General features: G+C 43.8%; 1 protein-coding gene across 2 annotated transcripts; it reads right to left on the bottom strand.

Annotated features, from left to right (window-relative positions):
- Positions 1-3,491: 3,491 nt before the first annotated feature.
- DDX19A (DEAD-box helicase 19A) lies at positions 3,492-24,811 on the bottom strand. Of its 2 annotated transcripts, XM_059152164.1 has the most exons (12): positions 24,640-24,811; positions 19,365-19,413; positions 17,065-17,115; positions 15,871-16,006; positions 12,770-12,862; positions 10,899-11,001; positions 10,411-10,525; positions 8,281-8,458; positions 7,688-7,925; positions 6,805-6,967; positions 5,929-6,120; positions 3,492-5,530 (listed from the first exon to the last, which is right to left on the bottom strand). In XM_059152164.1, the coding sequence occupies exons 1-12, from the start codon at positions 24,694-24,696 to the stop codon at positions 5,469-5,471; spliced, it is 1,437 nt and encodes a 478-aa protein (XP_059008147.1). In that variant the 5' UTR covers positions 24,697-24,811; the 3' UTR covers positions 3,492-5,468. The 2 variants fall into 2 exon arrangements, with proteins under 2 accessions (XP_059008147.1, XP_059008148.1); XM_059152165.1 differs by lacking the exons at positions 17,065-17,115; positions 19,365-19,413; positions 24,640-24,811 and adding an exon at positions 15,503-15,563 and having other exon boundaries at positions 15,871-16,008.
- Between the last annotated feature and the right edge of the window lie 730 nt (positions 24,812-25,541).

The following is a 25,541-nucleotide window of genomic DNA, read 5'->3' as shown; positions in this document are numbered from 1 at the left end:
AGGGCTTTCTTGCAATAGCTCATTTGTATTTGTAAGGTTTCATAAAATGGGTAAAGGGACTCATAGAAGGAACCCTGGCCGCTTTGAACCACTTTTCTTGTCTCCCAGGCTTTGTCTCCACAGCTCTCCCTGTGCAACCTGCTTCCACGAACCACCACACTAAAGACCATTCAAGGGAAGGGTCTGGAATCTCAGCTTTCTTTGCTATGAAGGACTTAACTAAACTTGACGTTTCTAAAATATCAAAGTCACCTTAGCCAAGTGATCAAAATTAACGTCACCAGTCTATACTTATATAAATACATAAATGCACGGCTCCCCACAACTTAGATATGTGTGGCAAGTTCCTTTCAAAGAGGAAGGTATGAAAAGGGAGAAGAACGTAATTTTACAGTGGAAAAACCTGACAGACCCTACCTCTGCCAGGTCACAATTGATGTCATGCTAATTGTATGTGCCTTTGGTACGATGTGAAGAAAATGAGAATTTACCTCTGTGGTCTCCCTCCTATCTATCTATCTATCTATCTATCTATCATCTATTTATGAGGGGGGTAGAGGGAGAGGAAGATAGACCCTCAAAAAGACTCCCCACGGAGCCAGGAGCCTGACGAGGTGCAGGACTAGACAAGGGGCTCCATCCCAGGACCCTGAGATCACGATCCAAGTCAAAACCAAGAATTGGACACCCAACTGACTGAGCCATGCAGGTGCCCTGATTTATTTTTAAAGATTTTATTTGACAGACACAGCAAGAGAGGGAACACAGGCAAGGGGAGTGGGAGAGGGAGAAGCAGGTTTCCCACCAAGCAGGGAGCCCGATGAGGGGCTTGATCCAAGGACATTGGGATTATGACCTGAGCCAAAGGCAGATGCTTAACAACTGAGCCACTAAGGCACCCTAAAGATTTTTTTTTTAATATTTTATTTATTTGACAGAGACAGAGATCACAAGTAGGCAGAGAGGCAGGCAGAGAGAGGAGGAAGCAGTCTCCCCACCGAGCAGAGAGCCAGATGCAGGGCTCGATTCCAGGACCCTGAGATCATCACCCTAGCTGAAGGCAGAGGATTAACCCACTGAGCCACCCAGGCGCCCTAAAGATTTTATTTTTAAGTAATCTCTACATCCGATATGGGGCTCAAACTCACAGTCCTGAGATCAAGAGTCGTATGATCCACTGAGCCAGACAGGCGCCCCTGTGGTCTTCCTAAAGGACTTCCATGTTAGACTTTAAAGCAAGAAATGTTTTTTTTTTTTTTTTTTTTAAAGATTTTTATTTATTTATTTGACAGAGAGAGATTACAAGCAGGCAGAGAGGCAGGTAGAGAGAGAGGAGGAAGCAGGCTCCCTGCTGAGCAGAGAGCCAGATACGGGACTCGATCCTAGTACCCTGAGATCATGACCCGAGCCGAAGGCAGCGGCTTAACCCACTGAGCCACCCAGGCGCCCAAGAAATGGTTTTTGTGGTTTGTTTTTAAGTAAGCTGCATGCTCAGCATGGAGCCCAACTCAGGGGTGATGGGGGACAGTTGAGCTCACAACCGTGAGATCAAGATGTGAGCTGAGATAGAAAGTTGGATGCTCAATTGACTGAGCCACCCAGGCTGAATCTACTGAAATTTGGATTGTGTTTTAATACTTTTTTTTAAAAAGTGAGAATATAATTAGAGTTTTATTTAAGATTGTATGCTTAAGTGATCTCTACACCCAACTTGGGGCTCGAACTCAATCCTGAGACCAAGAGTCCTATGCTTCACTGACAGAGCCAACCAGGCACCCCCAAGAGGATAATTAGGATTTTATTTTTTTATTTTTAAAAAGATTTTATTTCAGAGAATGATCCAACAAGAGAGCCTGAGTTAGAGGAGCAGCAGGATCCCTGCTGATCAGGGAGCCTGATACAGGGCTCGATCCCAGGATCCCAGGATCCCGGGATCATGACCTGAGGCTGAAGGCAGATGCTTAACTGACTGAGCCACCCAGGCAGCCCTAATTAGGATTTTAATCTAGGATTCTCATTTATTGACTTTATCTCAATGACTACCTTCTTTTCTTAAAATTTCTAATATTATTATTTTGTTCTATGCTGATGAATTGTCTAAAAACAAAACTCTGATTTGTAGTTTGCTGACTTCTATGGTAAACACTCCCAGCACGGCCAGCTTCCAGTTACCAGTGACTTAACAGCCAGCTTGTGTTGAGTTTCAGCTTTTGTCTAAATTCACTTAATAATTTTTTAGTGAAATGCTTTTTTTTTTCTTTCTTCTTTTTTTTTTTTTTTTTTAAGATTTTATTTATTTATTTGACAGAGAGGAGGAAGCAGGCTCCCTGTTGAGCAGAGAGCCTGATGTGGAGCTCAATCCCAGGACTCTGGGATCATGACCTGAGCTGAAGGCAGAGGCTTTAACCCACTGAGCCAACCAGGTGCCCCAATGATTTTTTTCTCTTAACATTCATACATATTTGAAGTCGTTTTTATCAGGCCATTCCTTACAAGTAGTTTTATCTGGAGTGAATTTGATGTTTGTACTCTTTCTTAGGATAAATTTCTTCCCCCTGACAATCCATGGGTGGGTGTAGCACTTGGCTCCATCCAGCTCCTGCCCTTTTGGCTTTTATTCTAGAACAGGTCTGCTGACATTTAGTAGTCTGGGGATCTCACAGAGCAGGCAGAGTCAACAGGATCATGTCAATTGCCTGTCCTAGCAGGGGGTGAGTGGTCCAAGTCCTCCCACCTGCTTCAGAGGTCTGGGTCTTAATGAAAGTCTCCCCTCCAGCCAGCGCGCAGCTCAGGTTCCAGTCCGGCTCCCAGCAGCGAGCCTGGCTTTGGTTCTGGTCCTGTACGCAATGCTTCCCGCGGTCTCCACTCCGTGAGACAGAACAGCCGGTAGTTACTCTGTTTCTGGACTGAAGCCCAGCGAATTTTTGGCTTCAGCCCTGGCTCACCATTTTGCATTTTTACCCTATTGCGGGTCTACAGAAATATCGATCTTGTTTTGGGGTCAGGCAGGGTGTTTTCTGGTTTTTACATTTTTGGATCACTGTTGTGTTGGGGTCATAGTGGGTATCACTTTAACTGGAGCGCTGGTGCCCCACCTGGCCTCCTCCATCTTCTGGTGTCCCGTGAGGACCTCTTTCCCCCTCCTCTTGTCCCCTCTCTGGAATCTGGCGCCCCTTCTTGCCCACCTCTTTGCCAAACCGCACTCCCACCTCCAGCTCGCAGCTATCCTTCCCGTACTTGCAGCCACTCTCCTGCACCTGGTGACACCTGCAGGGACACCGAGCCCTTCCTTCCCTCACATCCGTTCCCAGGGGACCCTCTGTATTCTCATTCCCTGGGGGCATGGACTCCAGCCCACACCCACAGCTCTGCCATCCATTCACTCTCAGGACAACCATCATAATCACTTGCTGCAAATTAACAGGGAAAACCATTTAAAGATCTACAGGAATTTAGAAGGTTTACTCCCCAAAAATTGCCGCCACAGGAAACATGAGTAAATAATTTATAATACTGGGATGAGTACAGGATAAATTGGGGTTTATGCCACAGGGATGAGGAAAACTTTTCTAGCCATGGCATAAATCCAGATTTCTTAAAAATGAAATCTGAGTAACATTAAACTTTTGTGTAATATTATGAAAATTGAGTTTATAAAGACAAATGAGGAAAACACCCACCACTCAAGAGAGTCCCATTTCCTTAAAATAGCGGTGGCTTAAAATCATTAAGGGCTGACATTCAATAGTAAAGTGATGAGGCAAGAATGGGCAAAAACACAAATATCCAATAAACTGAAAAAGTTTGCCAAAGTGCACTAAATACAGAATGCAATGAGGTCATTTATTTTTGCTACTCGAACTGGCAAATTTGTAAAAATTGACAATAGAGAGGATTGGCCAGCAGGAAAGAAAATAGGTACTTTTGCTATCACTACAATAATGTAAATTGGTAAAAACGTTCTGGTAGGGTAAGTTGGGAATGGATTAAAATCGTCTAAGTCTCCACTCTCTGACCCAGCACCAGGACTTCCAGGAACAGATCCTACAGTGACTTTCACAGGGCAGAGGTGAGTGAGGCTGCGGGCCGTGGCCCCGTGGCCACCTCCCACGCCTGTCACTAGAGAAGCCAAGAACACAATGCATATGCCTATGTGCTAGACATGACACGTCCAAGATAACGCTATTGAGTGAAAAGGCGCGGTGCACTAGAGCCTGAGTAGGATGTTCACATTTTTGTAAAAACGTTGATATGTAAACAGAAGGAAATACTATCGGATGTTCATCAAAATGCCAGCAATGGTGATTCCAGAGAGGCGGGGAGAGACAGCACCTGCTCCTTATGTATGTATATACACATACACACACACACCTTTTTTAATGAGCATATATTAGTCTAGTTAGCAGAAAAATACAAATAAAAATGAATCATGATTAGTAAAGCCTTTCATAATTACCTTAAAATTTCTGAACATAATGAATGATGGGTATAGCTCGAATTTATCTGTCCTTATGCATAGAGATGACCAAAGTAGCCAACAGGTCCACTATTACAGATAAATAGCACTATCAGAGTTTCCACTTGGTCCTAACTTCCTTTCCAAACACTGCTGCTCAACTCCAGGCACAGTGTGAAACCCCGTGGATAAGACCCAACTCACTTGGCCAGGTGTGTGTCAGAAACTCACCTGGTGTCTCCTGGGTGCCATGACCGACCACCAGTGCCTGAGCAGACACAGCAACAGCAGGAACAGGAAGGCCTAGATTCTGAAAGGGTTCTACCCTTGCCAGACCAATCCCTCTGAAGATTCACTGACTTCTGTGTTGCTCTCTAAATTGGGAGATTTACAAAAGTACCCAAGATGCTCACCCAAAGAGAAACGGACATCCTCTGGCACAGGGAACAGAGGTAAAAGGGATCAGCTGAAATGTCACTGGATTTAGAAGGAAGATGGCCTCAAGGGCAGGAGACATTGGCAGCAGGTCTCCAGGAAGGGACTGAGAAGGGGGAAAGCTCACGGGTCTCTCTGCTGCTGCTCCCCTCACTCCCATCTGTGCAGCGGGGCCCGCACACCTGTGCTGTGAGGTCTCTCTCGCACTCTACATCTACCATTCCTGCAGGGGCGGGAGACGGGTCCTATCTCCCCACCAACAAAATAAGCAGGGATTCCTAGGCTCTGTGATTATCCATAGCGACCAGATTATTATAAAGATAGGGAAAAACCATGGCTTAAAAGGGGGGAGGGGCAGGGGGAGGACTACTTTTTCCAAAATGCAAAATTTTCCTTCTACCTTCCCCCATCATTTGCACAATTTTTGTCGAGTCCAAACGTAATTTAAAATGAGGTAGGTAGTTTCTCTCTCCTCTGCTTTTGTCTTTGTGGTGACTGTCGAGGCCTGTGCCGTGAAAGCACTGGTCTCCCATGCAGGCGGAGTGCCGGGGTGGGCACTGGTGACTGGTGGAGCATCTCAGTTGGCTATTTTCTCAATTTCGTCCAAATCATCCGTGTCCAGTCTTTCTATTTTCTTATCTGAGGAGGAAAATGAGAATTCAGAGAGAAATCAGTGCAGGTCTACCATGGAGACACACACCCAGGAAAGGGACAGCATGGCAGGGAGAGAGGAAACACAGCGTTCTGCCCGGCCTAGGAACAGGACCATACCTCTGGCCACAGCAGTCTTGCACTTGACCCCAAAGCCTCCCGGTGCTCAAGTGAGAGACAGAGAGAGCCCTAGGTCCCTCGGCCGGGCCAGGGGGGCACTGTCCTTTGCATCCCTGACCCTGAAAACTTGCCAGGTGTGCTCTTCGAGAACTTCCATATTGTAGGGAAGGAGGGGACTGTGTGACAAGGACACGGGCCTCTCTCAGGGCCACGGGAGAACCAACCGACCCTTCCCCCCTCCCCGGGGGCCATTCCCAGGCGCTCACTAAAATGCTCCTGGATTCTGTTGAGGATGTTCATGCTGTGCTTGCTATCAACCATGTTCACTGCCAGGCCCCTCTTGCCAAAGCGGCCCGTGCGCCCGATCCGGTGCAGGTAGGTCTCGTTGTCCGGGTTCCCGTCCTTGTCCACGGGGAGGTCAAAGTTGATGACGACAGAAACCTGTTCGACATCAATACCTGCATGAAAGGCAGGTGCAGAGCAGTCAGAACAGGAACCGAAAATCCCTGCCCACCAAGTGAGGCTGGAACACACCAGCTTCGGCTGGAAGGAAGCATCTGGGGCAGGCCGGCTCTGGGATTCGGGGACCGGGGGCATGCAGCAGAACCCAGAGGGAAAGAGAACTTCGGCAAGTGCTGACAAAATTACGACCTCAAGAAGAGAGCCTCTGGGACGCCTGGGTGGCTCAGTGGGTTAAGGCCTCGGCCTTCGGCTCGGGTCATGATCCCAGGGTCCTGGGATCAAGCTCTGCATCAGGCTCTCTGCTCAGCAGGGAGCCTGCTTCCTCCTCTCTCTCTGCCTGCCTCTCTGCCTACTTGTGATCTCTGTCTGTTAAATAAATAAATCTTTAAAAAAAAGAGAGAGAGAGAGCTTCTGCTAGACACAAGTATCAGAAAACGCAGCCGAAACCTCCGTGGGGGCCCCAAAGAGAGCAGACACCATCCTGGGCCAGTGAGCTGCTGCTCCGTGTCCTTCCAGTACATCAGAGCCTCTGGCTTCTGTGACAGTTCTCAGCTGCGGGGGGAATCCGGTATCTCCAGGAGAGAACCAAGCCCACGTGGACTCCCCCAAACCGGCGGAGCGCCCCGTAGAGGACTCCCTGGCTACCCGGGGCCTGGCGGACAGACACATTCTCTGCTCACCGCGGGCACACACGTTGGTGGTCACCAGCACCTTCTCTTTGCCCTCTCTGAAGCGCTCGATCACCGCAGCCCTCTGCTCCACCATCATCTCGCCACTCAGCAGCGCCACCTGGTGGCCTTCTTTGGAGAGCTCTGCTGCCAGCCAGCTCGCTGTCTTGCGGGTCTGGAGAACAGAATTGTTTTATTTTTTTTTTTTTTTATTTTTTTTTTTTTAAAGATTTTATTTATTTATTCGACAGAGAGAAATCACAAGTAGGCAGAGAGGCAGGCAGAGAGAGAGAGAGGAGGAAGCAGGCTCCCTGCTGAGCAGAGAGCCCGATGCGGGACTCGATCCCAGGACCCCGAGATCATGACCTGAGCCGAAGGCAGCGGCTTAACCACTGAGCCACCCAGGCGCCCCCAGAATTGTTTTAAATGAAGAGACTTGTTAAAGAAAAAGATAACAGCAAAAAGTGGCTTGTTGCCATTAAAAGTACATGAAGACCTGCTGAGTTCAGTCATCAGGGTAGGCTTACCAATTTCAAAAATACTTCTAGCCCTGTCATTTTTTTAGATTAATTACTTAAATCATCTTAGTGTTCCGCTAGGAAGTGTGTGGTGTGAGCCAAAAGTCTCTAATGTTTTATATAATTATTTCACTGGATGTTATTTGGAGTTTTTTCCAAGTTATTTCAAAGAAGCGGGACCAAAGAAGGTTCAAATCTTGACTTTCCCTCATAACTCGTTAGTTAAGTCTGAGAATACTCCCTGGGGCAGGTGGAGGTGATTCATCATTTCCTTTCTGGCCACACAGGACAGCTGGCCCGCCTCAGCACTGAGGTGGCGCTGGCTGAGAGGAGGGGCTGGCACACCCTCCAGAGCTGCTGCTGCCACTGCTACTCACATGGCAGAAGATCATGGCCTGAGCGATGGTGATGGCCCCATACAGGTTACACAAGGCCTGGAACTTCTCATCTCTGTTATTGCACAGCACGTAATACTGCTTGATGGTGTCCAGTGTCTCCTCCTCGCGCTTCAACTTGATAATGTTTGGGTCTGGGACCACTTTCTGGGCAAACTTCCAGACAGAGTCTTCGAAGGTGGCAGAGAAAAGCAGCATCTGGCAGTTCCTGGGCAGCATCCTGCAAGGGAAGACCCAGGGACGGGGCATGATCCCGAGTCTTTTCTGGAACGAACAGAAGACAGCGGCCCGGGGCTTGCATGGGCTACGTGCCCAGGAAAACAGCGAAAGCGGGAGGAGAACAGCGGGGAAGAGGTGAGAGCAGCCACGGGGCAGGAATGGGGCTGGGGTTAGATTCCCTAAGTCTCCTTCCTCAACCCCAGTCAGTGCTGATGAGGAAGTGGCCCATCAAACAAATGCTTCTGGAGGTACTAGATAAAGAACCCGACAGGAGCAAGAAGAGGTGTTTGAAGTAAAAGGAGAAGATGCTGCAGATCAGGAGGCTGAGAAGTTCCTCTTGACTCAAGAGTTCCTACCTCTGGATGCGGATGCTCTGATCTTGGTGGCCCTGAGTAGCTATCATCACGTCAGCCTCATCCAGAACAAACACCTTGATCTTCTTGGGGTCAATGAACTTGAGCTTGGCGCACCAGTCCAGAACAGTCCCAGGGGTGCCGATGACAATGTGCTCACTGACCTTCTGACCTCGTTCCACTGTGGAGACAAGATGTTTTCTGAGGGGATTTCCGTGGCAAAGCCAGCTTTGGAAATCAAAGCTTTGCCCATCCTTCCAGAGTTAGTAAAACAAGTTAACTCCAGATGTCAAAACACATATATAGGAGTGTTACCCGAACGTCTTGGGTTCTTGTAAAGCAGGCACAATGGCACCCATCTCACTGCATTGTGGTCAGGATTCAATCCTCTGCAGTGAACCCTCAATAAGCATCACATCTCCTTCCTGTTTCCTCCTGTGATTCAACATCAACTTGCTCATTCTCCTCAACATCACTCTTACTCACTTCCCACCATACATTCACTCACGGTTCATAGGTTTTTCTTTAGTTGGTACTTGTGAGCCCCAGGATCCTGGCCTAACGCATTTTTGCTTTGTTAGACATTCTAATGTGTAGACAGTTTTCCTAAGTACAAATTCTCTCGTTTAAAAAACATATTACTTGGAGCGCCTGGGTGGCTCAGTGGGTTAAAGCCTCTGCCTTCGGCTCAGGTCATGATCCCAGGTCGTGGGATTGAGCCCCGCATCCGGTTCTCTGCTCAGCCGGAGGCCTGCTTCCTCCTCTCTCTCTCTGCCTGCCTCTCTGCCTATTTGTGATCTGTCTGTCAAATAAACAAATAAAATCTTTAAAAACCAAACCAAAACAAAACAAAACATATTACTTTCGAATTACAGCTGGTGGGAGCTGAACCGGTACAATCACCTGTCGACATTACTAATGTGCATAGCCTGTGACCAATACTCCATGATTAGGAATTAAGCCTGTTGTATATTAATATGTGGGAAAAAACACATATGCAGGGATATTCAAGCATCAGAAGGGGCACTAGGGGAGCTTAGTGGGTTAAGCCTCTGCCTTTGGCTCGGGTCATGGTCCCAGGGTCCTGGGATCGAGCCCTACATCGGGCTCTCTGCTCAGCGGGGAGCCTGCTCCCCCCGCCCCCTGCCTGCCTCTCTGCCTACTTGTGATCTCTCTCTGTGTCAAATAAATAAATAAAATCTTAAAAAAAGAAAGAAAGAAACCAAAAAGTTTGAGGACCACTGCTCTAGGCAAATATAAACTGCTTGGGTCAAAGGGTGGTCTGTCATAGTTTTTGTAAGCAATGCCAAACTGCTTCCAGAAATGACTGTCCCATTGTCTACTCCCTACCAGGAATGTATGGGCATTCCAGTTTTTGGACATCTCCATCAATACTTAGTATCATCAGACTTCTTCACTTCTGCCCGTCTGAGAGGCATACGGTGGTTTTAACTTACATTTCCCTGATGACAAATGAGGCTTTTGTGAGGAGTCTGTTTAACCGGGCCTCTTACTATTAGACTCTTTCCTTATTTAGACTGCTTACTTTTTCCTTACTGACTTACAGTTTTATATACTCTGATAACTTTCTAATGAACCATTTTCTACCTGCCCCTCCTCTCCACTTTACTCCATGTTCTCTATATGACATTCTATAAAAGACATGGGAGAAAAAAATGGTGGAAGGATTTCTGGTTTTGATAAGACCAAGTTATCTGTACATGCTCCTCATTTACTCTTACTAAGGCTGTGCTTGTCTTTAAACAAAGGGATATGACTCCAACCTACCATCCTCACACCTACTAATCCCTTGTTAGTAATAAGCAGCTTCAAGAACTCTGCATGCTGAATTCAAAACCCTGTTTTCTCTGGGAAGAACGCCAGACTTTAAGAACTCCATGACTCATACAAAGATTTTTTACAACAACTCAAAATCGTTTAAGAGTAAAAAAAAAAAAAAAAAGGAGTAGAAACGACTGTTAAATAGCAAGTTTAAAACAGATTTCCTGAAAGTGATGCAGTGGGCCCTAAGGTCAACTGAACCAGAAAATTTAATATTATCATACCTTCAAAATTCAAACACCCAACCACCCTATCCTGCTCACTGCTTAGGTCTCAGGCCTTTATACTTACATTTATTGCCTCGAACAGCATAAGCAAGCTTTAGTTCTGGATGAAATTTGCCCATCTGCTCAATCACTTTTCCCGTTTGAAGCGCCAGCTCATATGTTGGGGAGAGGCACAGACACTAACAGGGAGATCATAAAGGTTGAGTTCAGAAGAGCCTTTCAGTAATAGACAACAGGACCTAAAGTAACAACACGCTGACTTTACCACCACTAAAAAGTGCAGGGAACCACATCCTTTCCAACCAGGCCCACTTTTCAGCTGTAGACCCAAACCTACAGCAGGGAGCCCTGGATGGGGGGATGCCTTCGGAAGCCACTGTTGAAGACTGCTGCTGAATGAATTCTACCCAGACTGTGGCCTAGTGCATGACCTGGCTCTGCCTGAGCCACAAGAAACATTTAGACCCCTTTAGGGGCACCACCATTAACCTCCCACCGTATGGCACTGCCTTGCCCAGGGCAGGCAAGCCCTCAGGATCCCCCAGCCCTCACCTGGGGGTATTTCTCTGCTGGTTCCACTCGGCTGAGCATGGCCAGGACGAAGGCAGCCGTTTTACCAGTACCTGACTGAGACTGGGCAATCAGGTTTTGGGGGCTGGATCAAGAAAGAATAGAAATGAAAATAATACTGTTTAAACACAATACGGTATCAAAAGTTCTTTTTGGATGGTAGGCATGCAGAACTTTCTCCCTTTAGTCCAGGTATTCTGCACTGAACACAATGATATATTTTTTATATGTTGTCAAAAAACTGCTTAAATATTAAGGGACATAATGATTTAGCTGTGTTCATGCCAAGAATCTTCACTCTAGACTCCAGCACAGCCAGCGTACCCAAGTTTTGTACCCTAGGGGCCCCATGGAAATTAACACTGCAGGTAAACTCTGTGCTGAGGCAAATCCCCGAAGGTATTTTCTGCCGAGCTATAATGCGTCTCCAGGACTTGGCTCCCTCTGTGTGTTCCCCTTCCCTTCTTTACGAAAATACAAGACACCAAGCCAAACAGATGCTTTAAAGGGAACTTTCACATTTTATTTAACGTAACCCAGTCAGGGAAATGGGAAGAATTTTTGTCGTTAAATAATAAAAATAATGGAGTTGAATGGAACAGGTTACTACATAGAGTAGGATGCCAATTTTCTTTTCTTTCTTTTTTTTTTTTTTTTTTAAGATTTTATTTATTTATTTGACAGAGAGAAATCACAAGTAGATGGAGAGGCAGGCAGAGAGAGAGAGAGGGAAGCAGGCTCTCCGCTGAGCAGAGAGCCCGATGCGGGACTCGATCCCAGGACTCTGAGATCATGACCTGAGCCGAAGGCAGCGGCTTAACGCACTGAGCCACCCAGGTGCCCGGATGCCAATTTTCTACTGCTGAAGTTTCTCTCCTCCTCTGCCCCTCCCTGCACTCACTCATGTGCATGATGTCTCAAAGAAATATTTTTCAAAAAAACCCCAAATTTAAAAACTGCACAGAACAGCAACATTAGCTCTCTTCATCAGTTTTGTTTGTTTTAAAGATTTTATTTATTTGGGAGCAAGAGTGTGGACACATTGAGCGGTGGGAGAGGGAGAAGCAGACTCCCCACTGAGCAGGGAGCCTGATGTGGGGCTCAATGAGAGGACCCTGAGATCATGACCTGAGCCAAAGGGAGCCACTTAACTAACTGAGCCACCCAAGTGCCGCTGTTTTAAAGATTTAATTTTTTAAAGTAATCTCTACACCCAATATGGAGCTCGAACCTACGACCCCGATATCAAGAGTCACATGCTCTATGGATTGAGCCTCTGCCTTTGGCTCAGGTCATGATCTCAGGGTCCTGGGATCGAGCCCCACATCAGGCTCTCTGCTCAGCAGGGAGCCTGCTTCTCCCCCCCTCTCTCTCTGCCTGCCTCTCTGCCTACTTGTGATCTCTCTGTCAAATAAATAAGTAAAATCTTAAAAAAAAAAAAAAGATTTTATTTATTTGAGATAGAGAGAGAAAGCGTGAGCATGCAAGTGGGTATGGGAGTGGGAAGAGGAGCAGAGGGAGGGAGGGAAAGGGAGAGAGTCTCAAGCAGACTCCATGCTAACTGTGGAGCCCTGTGTGGAGCTGGACCTCACAACCCTGAGCTCATGACCTGAGATCACAATCTGAGCTGAAACCAAGAGTACCAGATGCTTGACCGACTGAGCGACCCAAGCACCCCATCAGTTTTTACTGTTAAGTGGAAAGGCAGAAGCTGTACCAAATTTCAAATGACTCTCTGCACTTGCTCAAGTGGTTTTCCTGAAGAAACATGCTGTCCCAGACATACCATCTTATTCTCAAGTAGAGTTAACAGTTATTGGTATAAGACATTAAACCAAATCCTGCATACTCACGGCTCAGCAAGCATCATGGGTAATGCGTTCTCTTGTATCTTGGATGGTCGATTGAAGCCCATGGCATAGACTCCCTGGAGAAGCTGTGGTTTCCTAGGAAGCCAGGGAGAGAAAGAATGGATTCCTAGTCACTCAAATTGTTTTAAAAGCCTAGAATTTTAGCTTTCCCTAAATCTAGCAAAGAATGTTTCCTATCTTTGTCAGACGTATTTTTCTAATGCCTTAAAAAATATCTAAAATGAAACCAAGCCACCATCTTTTCCTACTAAATCTTAATCTGCAACTCTTTTTTTTAAGGTTTTATTTTTATTCATTTGACAGCACAAGCAGGGGGAGCAGCAGGCAGAGGAAAGAGGGAGAAGCAGGCTCCCCACTGAGCCTGATGCAGGGCTTGAACCCAGGACTCTGGGATCATGACCTGAGCCGAAGGCGTAACCAAATGAGCCACCCAGGTGCCCCTTAATCTGCAACTCTTGTGCAATTCCGAAAATACAGACTAGCTTCAGTTCTTGGAAAAATTCATGCTTTCAGCAGATCCACAAATATGACTGGTCGTGGGGGACAAATGTTCCCTGAATATTTCAAGAGTGGTATGTATTAATTCATATCAATCTTATAATTTGCATAAAATGAATTATAAAAGACATAGTTAAAAATATACTGCTTACTATACCAGTAACATACAGAAGTCCCCTTAAGGAATGAGATTCAGTTTTAATTTCTGGAGGCAGATGTTAAACTGAACCACAGTCATTTTGTATTCCACGGTCCTTTCAAAGCCAGCTGTGCAAATACTTAGGACAGTCAAGAAATATGAAAACTGCGACACCGGGGTGGCTAGGCTGTTAAGCGACTGCCTTTGGCTCAAGTCATAGCTCGAGTCCTGGGATGGAGACCCGCATTGGGCTCCCTGCTCAGCAGGAAGCCTGCTTCTCCCTCTCTCTCTCCCACTGTTTGTGTTCCCTCTCTCGCTAAATAAAATCTTAAAAAAAAAAGAAGAAAATTGTTTCAACCAGTTTCTATTACCGGATCTATAGTAAATAGGTAGGAGTGTTTAATTACCATACTTAACTTTCCAAATGTTCACATTTAGTTATTATGTCTAGTTAAAAATGAAGAATAGGAAAGCACCAGCTTATGTAAGTAGATGCACAACAAATATCAAATTCAAGTTGGTCGTCTTCTTCTTCTTTTTTTTTTTAAGATTTTATTTATTTATGACACAGAAATAAAAAGCACAAGTAGGCAGAGCAGCAGGCAGAGGGAGAGGGAGAAGCAGTATCTCCACTGAGCAGAGAGCCCGATATGGGGCTCGATCCCAAGACCCTGGATCATGATCTGAGCTGAAGGCAGAGGCTTAACCCACTGAGCCACCCAGGCGCCCCTCAAGTTGCTCTTCCATTTCATTTACAATTAGCTCTCTGCTACCTCCACACTGACAGGGTGTTCCACAAAAATCCCACCAGACTGTAAAGAAGAGTCAAACCAAGTCAAGACTTCTGTTCTCTGAGCCCTCCTTGGAGTTAACAGGCTCTCTAAATGGCAAATTCTTCTGGCATATGTTGGTTCTCAGATACAAAAGACCTGAAAGCATAACCTCTGGTGTCTTCTGTTTGGAAGAAAAGGATATGAATCTTGGCAGATTTTGATTTGGTTGCTAAGGAAACAAAGTCACAACTGATGAAGATCTGAATGACCCAAGAGCTTCCGGTGGTTCATTATTTTTCTCTTATTTTGCAGATTAATTAAAAAATGTTAAGTACAAAAACAAAGCAAGGCAACTTAAGTTTCATTTTTTGTTTCCTCTAGCCAACAGCTACTAAATCAGAGAGAACTTGACTTTTCAGAGAGGACAGTTCCTCACTGGTTGGACTGGGAGTTCAAGTCCTTTAAAAGAAATGGGGTTTAAAAACCATCAATCCTTGGAAAAGCAAACTGTCGCTTCGGGAAACAAAAGAGCACAACTTGCTGTCCTGATCTAGTTTATAAACAGAGGCAGAGATGACAGATTTGCTCAATGAAGCCCCTGACGGAGGGAATACACATAGAAAAATATAATATCCTAAGAACATTAAAAAAAAAAAAAAAAAAAAAAAAAGCCATGCTTTAAAAAACTTGTTCTTAGCTAACAGTTTAATAATGACTTGATTTGGTTTTATTCAGCTCTCATAGTTTAAATGTCTCTTACTTAAAGCAGTGGTAATAAGCTGGCAAGAATGTAGCCTTTATTAGCCCACAGTGGGCATACTATAGATTCTGCTGATAAAGGCAAAGAATCTATTAATTCCACCACTTTCTTGTTCACCAGCTATTTTCTGTCTGTGATTTCGGTCCCGGCAGGCAGCAAGAACGGTAGTTACGTCTTATGTTACTCACGACACCCAGCTCAGTAGTATGTCTATAAACCAAGGATTCATAAATACTTCTTTACTAATACGCTGAGAGAAACAAAAAAACTTGGTATGACCTTCCACAATTCTGCCTTTAAAATAAACAGATGTTAGAAGTCATTCTTAGCACAGTGCCATAAAAGTGCTCCCTTGTGGCTTAATTCTGGGTTCTGAATTAGTTTTTTTTTGTTGTTGTTTGTTTTTGTTTTAAATTCCAGGATACTGAAGGCTGCTTTCCGCCGTAGGTACTAGGAATCCTGCATAGGCTCTTTTGACTGATTATGTAAAAGCAGATAAAGTGTTCTCAAGACCGTAAACCCTATAGTCTAACGAAAGGGCTTACCTAATAAGAAATGTTCCTGACATCCAGAAATCACCTGTCAGCCAATATTTTATTGAAAGTTCTAAGAGCATAAAAGAAAAAAGACTTTCAGCTATGATGAATAAATTTGTGGCATTTAAAAATCCCTCCCAAGAGGAGGAGAACTGGGTAGCCAAGAGACAAGGGTGGGAGGGAAAACCATCACCGTAAACTTTTCCGTACTTTCTCACTTTTGAATCATGTGAATTATTAACTAATCAAAGAAGTAAATACATTAAGATTCTTAAAAATAAAGGCAAAAAGTAAAATTCCCAAAAAATCTCTGAGATGCTCAGTTTTAGAAAGGCGGGACCAACAAGGAACAGCTGTTCCAGGGAACAGACACTCACAGCCGAAGCTCCTCAAAGGACTTCACGGAGTAGAGCGGGGAGTTCGGGTCCCGCTGCAGGACTTCCACCTGGTTTGTGTTATCCACCAGGTTGCTTCGGATCAGCTTGTTGAGTAAGGACTGGGCAGCTCTGTCCTCTGTCAGGAAGAAACCAGCAGATTGCTTTCATACTCACTTGGCAAACCCACCCTCATGGAATCTCTCTTTCTCCCTGGCTCTGCACCAGCACCTGGGCCGCTGAGCACAACTGGAGAAAAACAATCACACCGACACCGACAGTGTCTAAAGAATCGCTTTAGATTCTTGACCACCAGCCTCAGTTGGGCTGCCCTGCCCTGTAAGTCTTCTTGTTTCTATTCTCTCCTCATTCACTCCTCTCGGATCTCCACCTCCACCTCTCTTCTCATCCCTCCTCCTTCTCACTCATCTGATGAACCACTTGTACATCTTCACAGAGATGTACAATTGATCAGAAGCACCTCAGACACTGCAGTAACACACCTACACACCCACCTGCTTTGTGTGCATACTCTATGTCCCCTCTGGTAACCTGGGAAGGAAAAGCCTGTGCTTAAGGCTAACCCCTGCATTGGTGCAACAGGTCCCAGCCCCTTTTGCCTATAAGGATATTTCTCCCCACACTAACTCTGTCTTGCATTATCAGCTTTCCCTTCCCCTGGAACATTCCCCTACTGCATGTGCACACATTTTAACATTTCATTATGAACTTGCTTCTTCCTTTAGTCCTCATTGCCATCCAGTTGCTGTCCTATTTCTCTACTCCCCTTTATAGGACATTCCCTGAAAAGGCTGTCTATGCTCATTGTCCCCACTTCCTGTCCCCCCCTTCTGCTAAATGTACACTGAATAGGCTTTTGTATTTAGCCTCTGCGCTTGAGACCTCAAAGGCCCTTGTTGAGCACACCAGTGGCTTCTACAGTGCTAAATCAAGTGAACAATCCATTTGTATATCTTCCTAATCGATTTATTATCTATATTTGACTACCTACTTTTGAAACACTTCCTTCTGGTCTCTGGATATCCCTCTCTTTTGGTTCTCCTTCCGCCTCACTGACTGCTTCTCAATCTCCTTTGTGATTCCTCTACATCTCTTTGATCTAGTGCCTCTGTCTCCAGAAAGGCAAATCTTGGGTCACATGTTGTTTCTTGCTACAGTGTTTTAAAAAGTAATTACCTTTCTCTTCTTCTTCTGTTTTCTCTGCAGTGGCATTGGTTTTAATAACACCTACACAAGAAAACAGGTGTCATCATAAAGGCAAATTTCAAACCCATCTGAAAGGTGTGACAACATAAATACTGAATCTTACATAAGTGATCAAAATGTAAATATTTGGCATTTCTTTATATTTAATGGGTTTTTATTCCTAGAAAGCACATACGAAAATTTCAACTTTCCAGATATGTTGGCTGACTTCATACTGATCAGAATATGTCACCTCTGACTTCCTTATCCTATTTTAAAATATACTATTATTTTAGCAAACACAATTGAAAATTGGTTAATTGAAAATTAACAATTGTTAAAATTTGAAAATTGAAAATTAACAATTAATTGAAAAATAACAATTAAAATTAATTGTTTAATTGAAAATTAAAAGGAAGAGGTAAAATCACTTTTTGTGGATTACAGGATTGTAAACCTGCAGGACTAAGTATTAACTTAAAAATGACTATAAAATAATATATCTGAGCAAAAGATAAAAAAAAAAAGCTAAGTACAAAAGAAGTAAATAGAAATCAGCAGCTTTCATAAATACAGAAATATAACTAAAAAGATCCTATTTATAATAGCAATTAAAAAGATGAAATCCTGCACCCAGAAATAAAGTTAACAAAAGGTATGCAAGACTTATACGAAGAAATCTTGAAAAAAGTCATAAAATAATGCAAAGACTATAGCTAAAATGTCAATAAATTAAAGTGGAATTCTAAGATATTCAATTAAACCAAAAGGCAGGAAAAGAGAGGTAGAGAAAATATGAAAGACAAACAAATCAAATAGTAAAATTGCTTAACTAAACCCACCATATCAATTTTAACCCACCATTTATATTAAATGTAAATGGATACAAAAAATAAAAGGCATCCAAATTGGAAAGGAAGAAGTAGTGTTGGGCTGGATGGCCGAGTGGTTAAGGCGTTGGACTCGAAAGGAAAAAGTAAAACTGTCAATATTTCCAGATGATATGATATTATGTACAAAAAGCCTCAAGATGCCATCAAAATACTGTTAGAACCAATAAATGAATTTAGTAAAGTTGCAGGATACAAAAATTGATACACAAAAATATGGCAAGTTTCTATACACAAATAATGAATTATTGGAAAGAGAAATTAAGGAAAAAATGCCATTTATAATTACATTAAAAATAATTAAATACCTAGGAATAAATTTAACCAAGAAGGTGGAAGGCCTGTGTACTAAACACTGTAAACATGAATGAAAGAAACTGAAGACACAAATAAATAGGAAGGTTTTCCTTATTCATGAATTGGAAGAATACTGTTAAAGTGTCCATATACCAAAAGCAACACACAAAATCAGTGCAAATCCTATCAAAATTCCAATGGCATTCTTCACACAAATAGAACAATTTAAAAATTTGTATGCAACCACAAAACTCCTGAACAGCCAAAGCAACCTCTGCCCCCACCCCCCAAAGCAATCTCGAGAAAGAAAAACAAAGCTGGAGGCATTATACTCCTTGGCTTCAAACTATATTACAAAGCTATATAATTAAAACAGTATGGTACTTGCATAACAAGAGACACACTGACCAATGGAATAAACCATGACCAGAAATAAACCCATGCATACACAGTCAACTAATGTATGACAAAGAAGCCAAGAATACACAACAGAGAAAGGACAGTCTCTTCAGGAAACGGTGTTGGGAAAAATGGACAGCTACATGTAGAAGAACAGAACTGGCCCGCTATCTTAACCACATACAAAAATTAACTCAAAATCGATTAAAGACTTGAACATTAAGTTCTGAAAACTTCAGAAGGAACCAACCCTACTGACATCTTGATCTCAGATTTCTGGCCTCAAGAACTGTGAGACAAGAAACTTGGACTGTTTAAACCACTCAATCTGTGACCTGGAATGGCAGTCCCACCAAACTAACAGAGAGTAACAACTGGCTCAATGACCTTCCGGGATAAAAAGGAAGCTTTTTACCTGTTTACACGCTGAATTTTGAACCCAGATTTTTTTCAAAAAATTAAGTTAAAAATGTAAAGAAACACCACCAAAAGAACAGTGGCAGGAGCCAGAGACTAGGTGAAATCTGTAGAACTAATGTATCCTCTTCAGCAACGGAATTTACTGGCTCTTAAATACAGTGCCATCATTTGCGAAACATAATGTTAAGTGAAAGGCCTTTTCACGCAGCAGCTACTACTGCAAAGCAGGAAAGCAAGAGAGCACGCTTAGAGTGTGTATCCACCTAGTAGTTACAAGTGACTCACCATTGGTATCTGGTTTGACTTTTTCTTCCTTGATTTGCAAATTACTCATCTGAATGGAAATAAAAGGAAACAGAGTTAAGCAAATGACCCAATTAAAGGAAAGGAAATCCCTTGAGCAAAGAGAAGTTCCCTAGTGAAAGTCTAGTAGCACTTATATTCAGGGAGTTGCCCTGCTCAAGCAGAAATCCTACAAGGTTGGGTGAAGACATCATTTCACATCCTCAAGAACCTTAAAAGGGGAGGGGACTAACAGAGCAGATGGGAAAAAAAAGTTTTGTTTTAAGATTTTATTTATTTATTTGAGAGACAGAGACAGAAAATGTGCACAAGGGAGGGAATACAAGCAGGGGGAGTGGGAAAGGGAGAAGCAGGCTTCCCACTGAGAAGGACCCTGGGATCTTGACCTGAGCCAAGGCTGACGCTTAATGACTGAGCCACCCAAGCGCCCCAGATGGGAAAAAAGTTTGACAGCAGTCTCCAACCTCTACTTTTCTTTCAACTTATGCTCTTTCTAGAACATCTGCCTTCATTAAATACCTATGATAGCCTTTCAATAGCGGACACACTCAGTTTTCCTTCTGGATATGGTAAAAAACAATACCATCTCAGCTTTTAGTCCTGAAACCCACGCTGTGGTGGGTAAACACTTAGCAAATAAATTATAGCTTTCTTTTCTGCTTTATCAACCACTTCCATTATGAATTAGGTTAAAAAGTTATTTTATTTTTTTTAAAAGATCTTATTTATTTAGTTGACAGAGATCACAAGTAGGCAGAGAGGCAGGCAGAGATGAGAGAGAGAAGAGGAAGCAGGCCCCCTGCTGAGCAGAGCCTGACGCAGGGCTTGATCCCAGGACCCTGAGATCATGACCCCAGCCGAAGGCAGAGGCCTAACCCATTGAGGCATCCAAGCACCCCAAAAAGTTATTTATTTTTGATGAAAGAATCAACAAATTCATATTCCTGATTTAGAATATTTTGGAAACTTGAACGAAAGATTTTTTATTTTGGCCACTAGTCCTGGTCAATGCAAACTTGCTTCCTAAGCTGCAAATGAAAGTGCAAGCAGACCAATAATTTATACATTTGTAATGAAGTTTCCGATCTCATGAGAACTATTTTTCCACACTCAAGGTATTCTTAAGAGTAAGGGTATGATACAGGTATGGGTATTATAAAGCTATGTTACCAGGGTCTGAAGAGCACCTCCAATCCAGTGCTAGACAGACCCCAAGCCCTTCCTTCAACATGATCCCTCAACTGACACAATCATTCATTATCCTTATGACGACTACCACTTGAGAAATACTTCCTCCTCCATTCCCCCTCTCCTCAACTGACTCTACTCTTGGTCTTTGGGAGAAGTCCACCCTCACACAGTGGGAATATCCACTCCTCTCTTTAAAATCAGGTCTTCCAGAGAAAAATCAGATCAACACACTACTGCAGATAGACACCCTTTCCCTAAGGCCAATGGGAAAGCTGGCACACAACAGAGAAGGTATTTTATACCAGAACTTATCCACTGATTAACCCCTATTTTTAGGCTAATACACAGGGATCTGAAGAAGCTGACTAGTCTTGCGATAGGCTGAAAATGCAAATAAGGCAGTCTGGTATGCCCAATGCAACCAAGCTGATTAGTCTCAAAGCCTGACTGATGGAAAAGAAAACCATAACCAAATCTACTGTATTATAATTTGTTTGACAAATGTATGTGCTAACAAAAGATGACAAGCTTAGAAGCTAGAGAGATCTAAGAGTTTGTCAGCATTTATCAGGCTGTATTCAAGGGAAATACTACTGGCAGATGAGTATTCCTGTCTTGAGACGTAACTCCACCATGGGAAAGAAGCAGGCCAGTCAACTCTCATTCTCCTTCATTCTGTATTCATCTTAAGTGAGGAGACCCTTCTGATTATTAATTATGCCTCTCACAGAAAGCACTGTCCTTGACACTGGACACCTGTTTTCAGTTATGATAAAAACATCCTTCCCCTATCCAAACTGACAGAGTAGCTCCTGAAGGGTGGCTAATGTTTTCTGTTAGTCCCAGAGTCCCTGATCCATGAAGAGGTGAACTCTAAGGCACTCAAAGACTCTCAACAAGGCCTGAAGACCTACCTCTATGACAACCCTAACTGCAAAAGGGTCAGATTATATCTCTAAAAGATTCTTAGGGTTGCCTTTGGGTTTTTGTTTTTGGCTGACCAGGGAAAAGGAAGGAATTAAACTGGTGATTTGGCCAAAAAGAGGCAACAACGGAAGCCATTTGTGCTGGAAGAGATGATAGTGGCAAGAGAACTGGCATCACGTCCTTTCTACTGATTCAAACTCTCAGAATTTTTTATCAGGGTTCCTAGAACTGCAACCAAACTAAACTTCCTGACCTCTCCTTCCCCTCCAAACCTGTTTTTATATGTAGGGAAGACTCAAGGCATATCCTTGACCACACAATCTTAAACCTAACAAAAATCCTCACGGTGTGTAAATGTAGAATCCTTATCATTGTGCTTTCTCTGTCCTCTTCTGTCATTTTCATCTACTACCTGTACACTTGAGAGCACAGTCACATAACCTAATATCATGAATTATTCTTAAGGTACACAAGTCTACACGATAAAATAAAAAAGGGGGGATGGTCTTCCCCAACTAATAGGAAGCAGTGTTTTGTTTTAAAGATTTTATTTTTTTAGACAGAGAGAGAAAGAGAGAGCTTGTGCATGCAGGGGGTAGGGGCAGAGGGGAAGGGAAAGGGAGGGAATCCCAAGCTGACTCTGCTCTGCATCCCAGCCCGACACAGGGCTACATCCTACAACCCGGAGATCGTGAACTGAGCCAAAAACTAAAAGTCGCACACTCAAATGACTGAGCCACCTAGACGCCCCTAGGAAGCAGTGTCGTAACACATTTATTTATAACAGCTTCCTGAGAAGTACACTGATTAAAACCAGATACTAAGTATGTTTAGACCTATATTTACAATATTCGTAGTATCACAGCTAGATTAGAGTCATAGGCTTAAAAAGATTTGAAACCAACTGGTGTGAAATAGTGGATTTTAAATCCTCCTATGCCAGAACCTTAACTTTTGTCATACTCTCTGATTTATTTGTGGGAAACAGCCTGTTTTATTACTTGCCCTGATTCTTCTCCTGACTCCAATGCCACATTTCCAAATGCAAGATTGGTGCTGTGCAGAAAACATAACACAGCTAACAGTTTCCTATCCTTAGAAAAGTCAGCTTGCAAGGCTGGCCCCTGTCCCGCATCTGGGGTCTTGGACTTCTGAAGGGTTCCCACCATTCCTAGAACTGCTGAGGGGTTTGCTATGCCTAAACTGTTTGTAAAAACATGTGCTTTATGTTAAACACCTGCTTTCCTTCTCTAAGTCTGGATTTTTGGTACACGCTAGGCAGAGGGTTAGTTTGTGACAGCACCCACGCCCCCAATAAGAACCCTGAGCACTGAGTCTCTAATGACCTTCCCTGACAATACTTCACATGTGCTGTTACAATTAGCTGCTGCAGGACTTAAACTCAAATTAAGCTGAGTATGTAAGTCCACTAAGAGAGGACTCTTGGAAGCTGGTACCTGGTTTCCTCTGGACTTTGCCAGATGTGCCTTTTCCTTCTGCAAATTTTGCTTTGTATTTTTTCATTGTAATAAATCATAGCTGTGAGTACAAACATATGCTAGGTCTTGTGAGTCTTCCCAGGAAATCACTGAACCTGGACTATTCCTGGGGATTCCCAACACAGGTACCTACCAAGAGACCTCCTTATCTCAAAATAAGAAGAGCCAAACCTGAACCCAACATCGTCCATATAAAATTTGCCCAACATCCCACTTCCCTGGTCCTGTTATTAACATTTTACTAATACCACCTGTGGGCTCCTGACTGCAAACAGCAACCTTTGCCTTTTTCCTAAATCCTGCTCTTTATACTGCCACAATTCTCTTGAATCCATCTCTTCATTGTCACTTCCACCAACCAAGAACATACGCCCTCTCTGGGCTAGACTGCCACAGGGATTGCCTTTCCTTTGGACATCACTCCTTCTAACATTCTCTGTAGTTCGATAAATCTTGACAGCTCTCAGATCTAATCTTGAACAATATCCTCCCGAAAAATCCCCAAATCAACTAAGTTAAGTCTCTCCTCTTTAAGTTTTCAATGAAAGTTGCAAACCACACTGTATAGTATTTTCTGCTCAGCTTCTACTACAAACCATAAACTGAAGTTGTAGCAAAAATGAGTTCTGATTCTTGCTCTCTAGATAAGTCCAGCCCCTCTGAGCATTTTCTCCTAAAATGCCATTCACCTCTCTCCTAAATGATTCATTCTCTAAAATCCATTTGAAATAAAAACTTTTTCACAAGGAATTTCGCTATTTCCTACTCATAAACGGCCTCTTTCCACTCAGAGATCACTTATCACATTATTCTTACCATCTTCACAGCACTTCCCACATTCTCACCTTCCTAACTAGACTGTAAAGATTCTTTTTATACTCCACTGGATTTAGCCCATAACATTTGCTGACAAACTGACAATCCTCCCAATGTAATCAAGGATGACTGGGGAAAAAAATGTAACTTAGCCATTAAAAAACTTAGGTAAGACTTCAGACTATCAAACAAACACAAACTATTAAAATCAATTATCATTATCACTAAACTAACCTTAACTAAGATATCAGAACAGAAAGCCAGTTTACACTCTAATGACCTTAAGCTGAATGGGTCTTCATTGATCAAATAACCAGTATATGAAATAAAACGTCGCTTCAAACATCAACGAAACTTGAAGGGCCTCCCGCTGACATCTGCAGTAGACTGAAACAGTAAATCTGAACCTGAATCTGTTATTCTTCAAAGAGCTACAAACTGACAACCATGTTAAGCACAAACCGAAAAACAATGTTTAGCACAGAATCACTCAGAAAACAGACAAGAGAATTAGCACCTAAATTTCCCTACAAACCCCACGCCCGAAAAGGAAGTGCAACAGAAAAAAAAAAAAAAAAAAGCAAAGTGGGAAAAAACTTGCTACTGGGTAAAAAAGTCTTTAACCCGCCCAGATGAACAGTACAAGGCCGACGTTGGTCTCTTTCGACCCAGGCGCAAATCGGGGCTAAGTGATTCCCGGCAGCAAACTCTAGGGAGATGTGGGCCACAAGCCTGCCCAACCCGGGTAGCTAGCTCCCTGGGCTCGCATCAGGGTTCGATCGGGCCCCTGCTACGTTCGCCCCGCGGGAGCTGAAGCCACTGACCGACTTGACAGCCGCTTCCTGCTCGTCCACTGCCAGGGCCCACGAGTCGGTGGCCATGATCCGGCGGGAAGTGAGGTCGACTCGCTAAAGAATTCACCGCACGCGCGCCAACACCAGTCCCGAGTCGGCTGTCTCCGCGAGAACCACCCCCACGAGGACCGGAAGCGGTGGTGCCGAAGTGACGTCACTTCCTGCCCGGCGCAAGGCGTCACTATTCCGCGCCGCGCCGGGCGTGTTCTTCAGCGTCGCCTCTTCCGGTCGTTTGCTGACGCGAGTGTACCGCGGGCTGGAGCACCGTTGTCGCGCCTTGAACTCCCCAGGCTCTGCGAAGTCAAACTCTTAGTCCTGGCTTTATTGCCTTACTTCACACTGAGGTAACCCATGCTTTATTTCAAACCTGTCACGTGTCTCTGAATTCTAAAGACTTGCACAAAGGTAAGTCCCCTGAGAATGCCGTAGATGGCTGGTGTCTGGTGTTAACGCGGTAGCAATAAGACGAAAATCAAAAAACGAAACCAGGAGCCGTTAGACGCCCCCGTAATTCCATCACTCCGAAGAATACACGCAGCAGCGTTTTATTTTTCTTCTGGGTCCTTGCAGTTTTCGTCCACATGCATCAAAACACGGGTGTTTTACATAGACAAACAACGTACGCATACAATTTTAAATTTGACCCTTGTATTATATGGCTAAGTATTTTTTTCATGTTATAGTTACCGATGTCATGGCATTATAATAGGCCATTAAATTCATGTCACATAAATTACCTAACTCCCCCTGCCTCTGTCACCTTGGGGAAGTATAGGTAGTTTACAACGTTTTCTCGTTTATACTCAGTGAACTTCTCCATCCCGTCAAAAATCATCTTGTTTGCTTTTGGTTCACGTTCTGCCTCTCGCCTC

Source organism: Mustela lutreola, chromosome 16 (genome assembly GCF_030435805.1).
Source record: "Mustela lutreola isolate mMusLut2 chromosome 16, mMusLut2.pri, whole genome shotgun sequence".
In the NCBI taxonomy this organism is placed as follows: Eukaryota; Metazoa; Chordata; class Mammalia; order Carnivora; family Mustelidae; genus Mustela; species Mustela lutreola.
This window is presented reverse-complemented; position numbering and strand designations above follow the sequence as displayed.

Excerpts from the sequence above, each read along its gene's own strand:
- DDX19A (XM_059152164.1), bottom strand. The coding sequence starts at position 24,696 with ATGGCCACCGACTCGTGGGCCCTGGCAGTGGACGAGCAGGAAGCGGCT. Across the intron at positions 17,116-19,364 it reads AGTCAAACCAGATACCAATG|GTGTTATTAAAACCAATGCC; the intron begins GTGAGTCACTTG and ends TTTCTTGTGTAG. Across the intron at positions 10,526-10,898 it reads CAGCAGAGAAATACCCCCAG|TGTCTGTGCCTCTCCCCAAC; the intron begins GTGAGGGCTGGG and ends TCTCCCTGTTAG.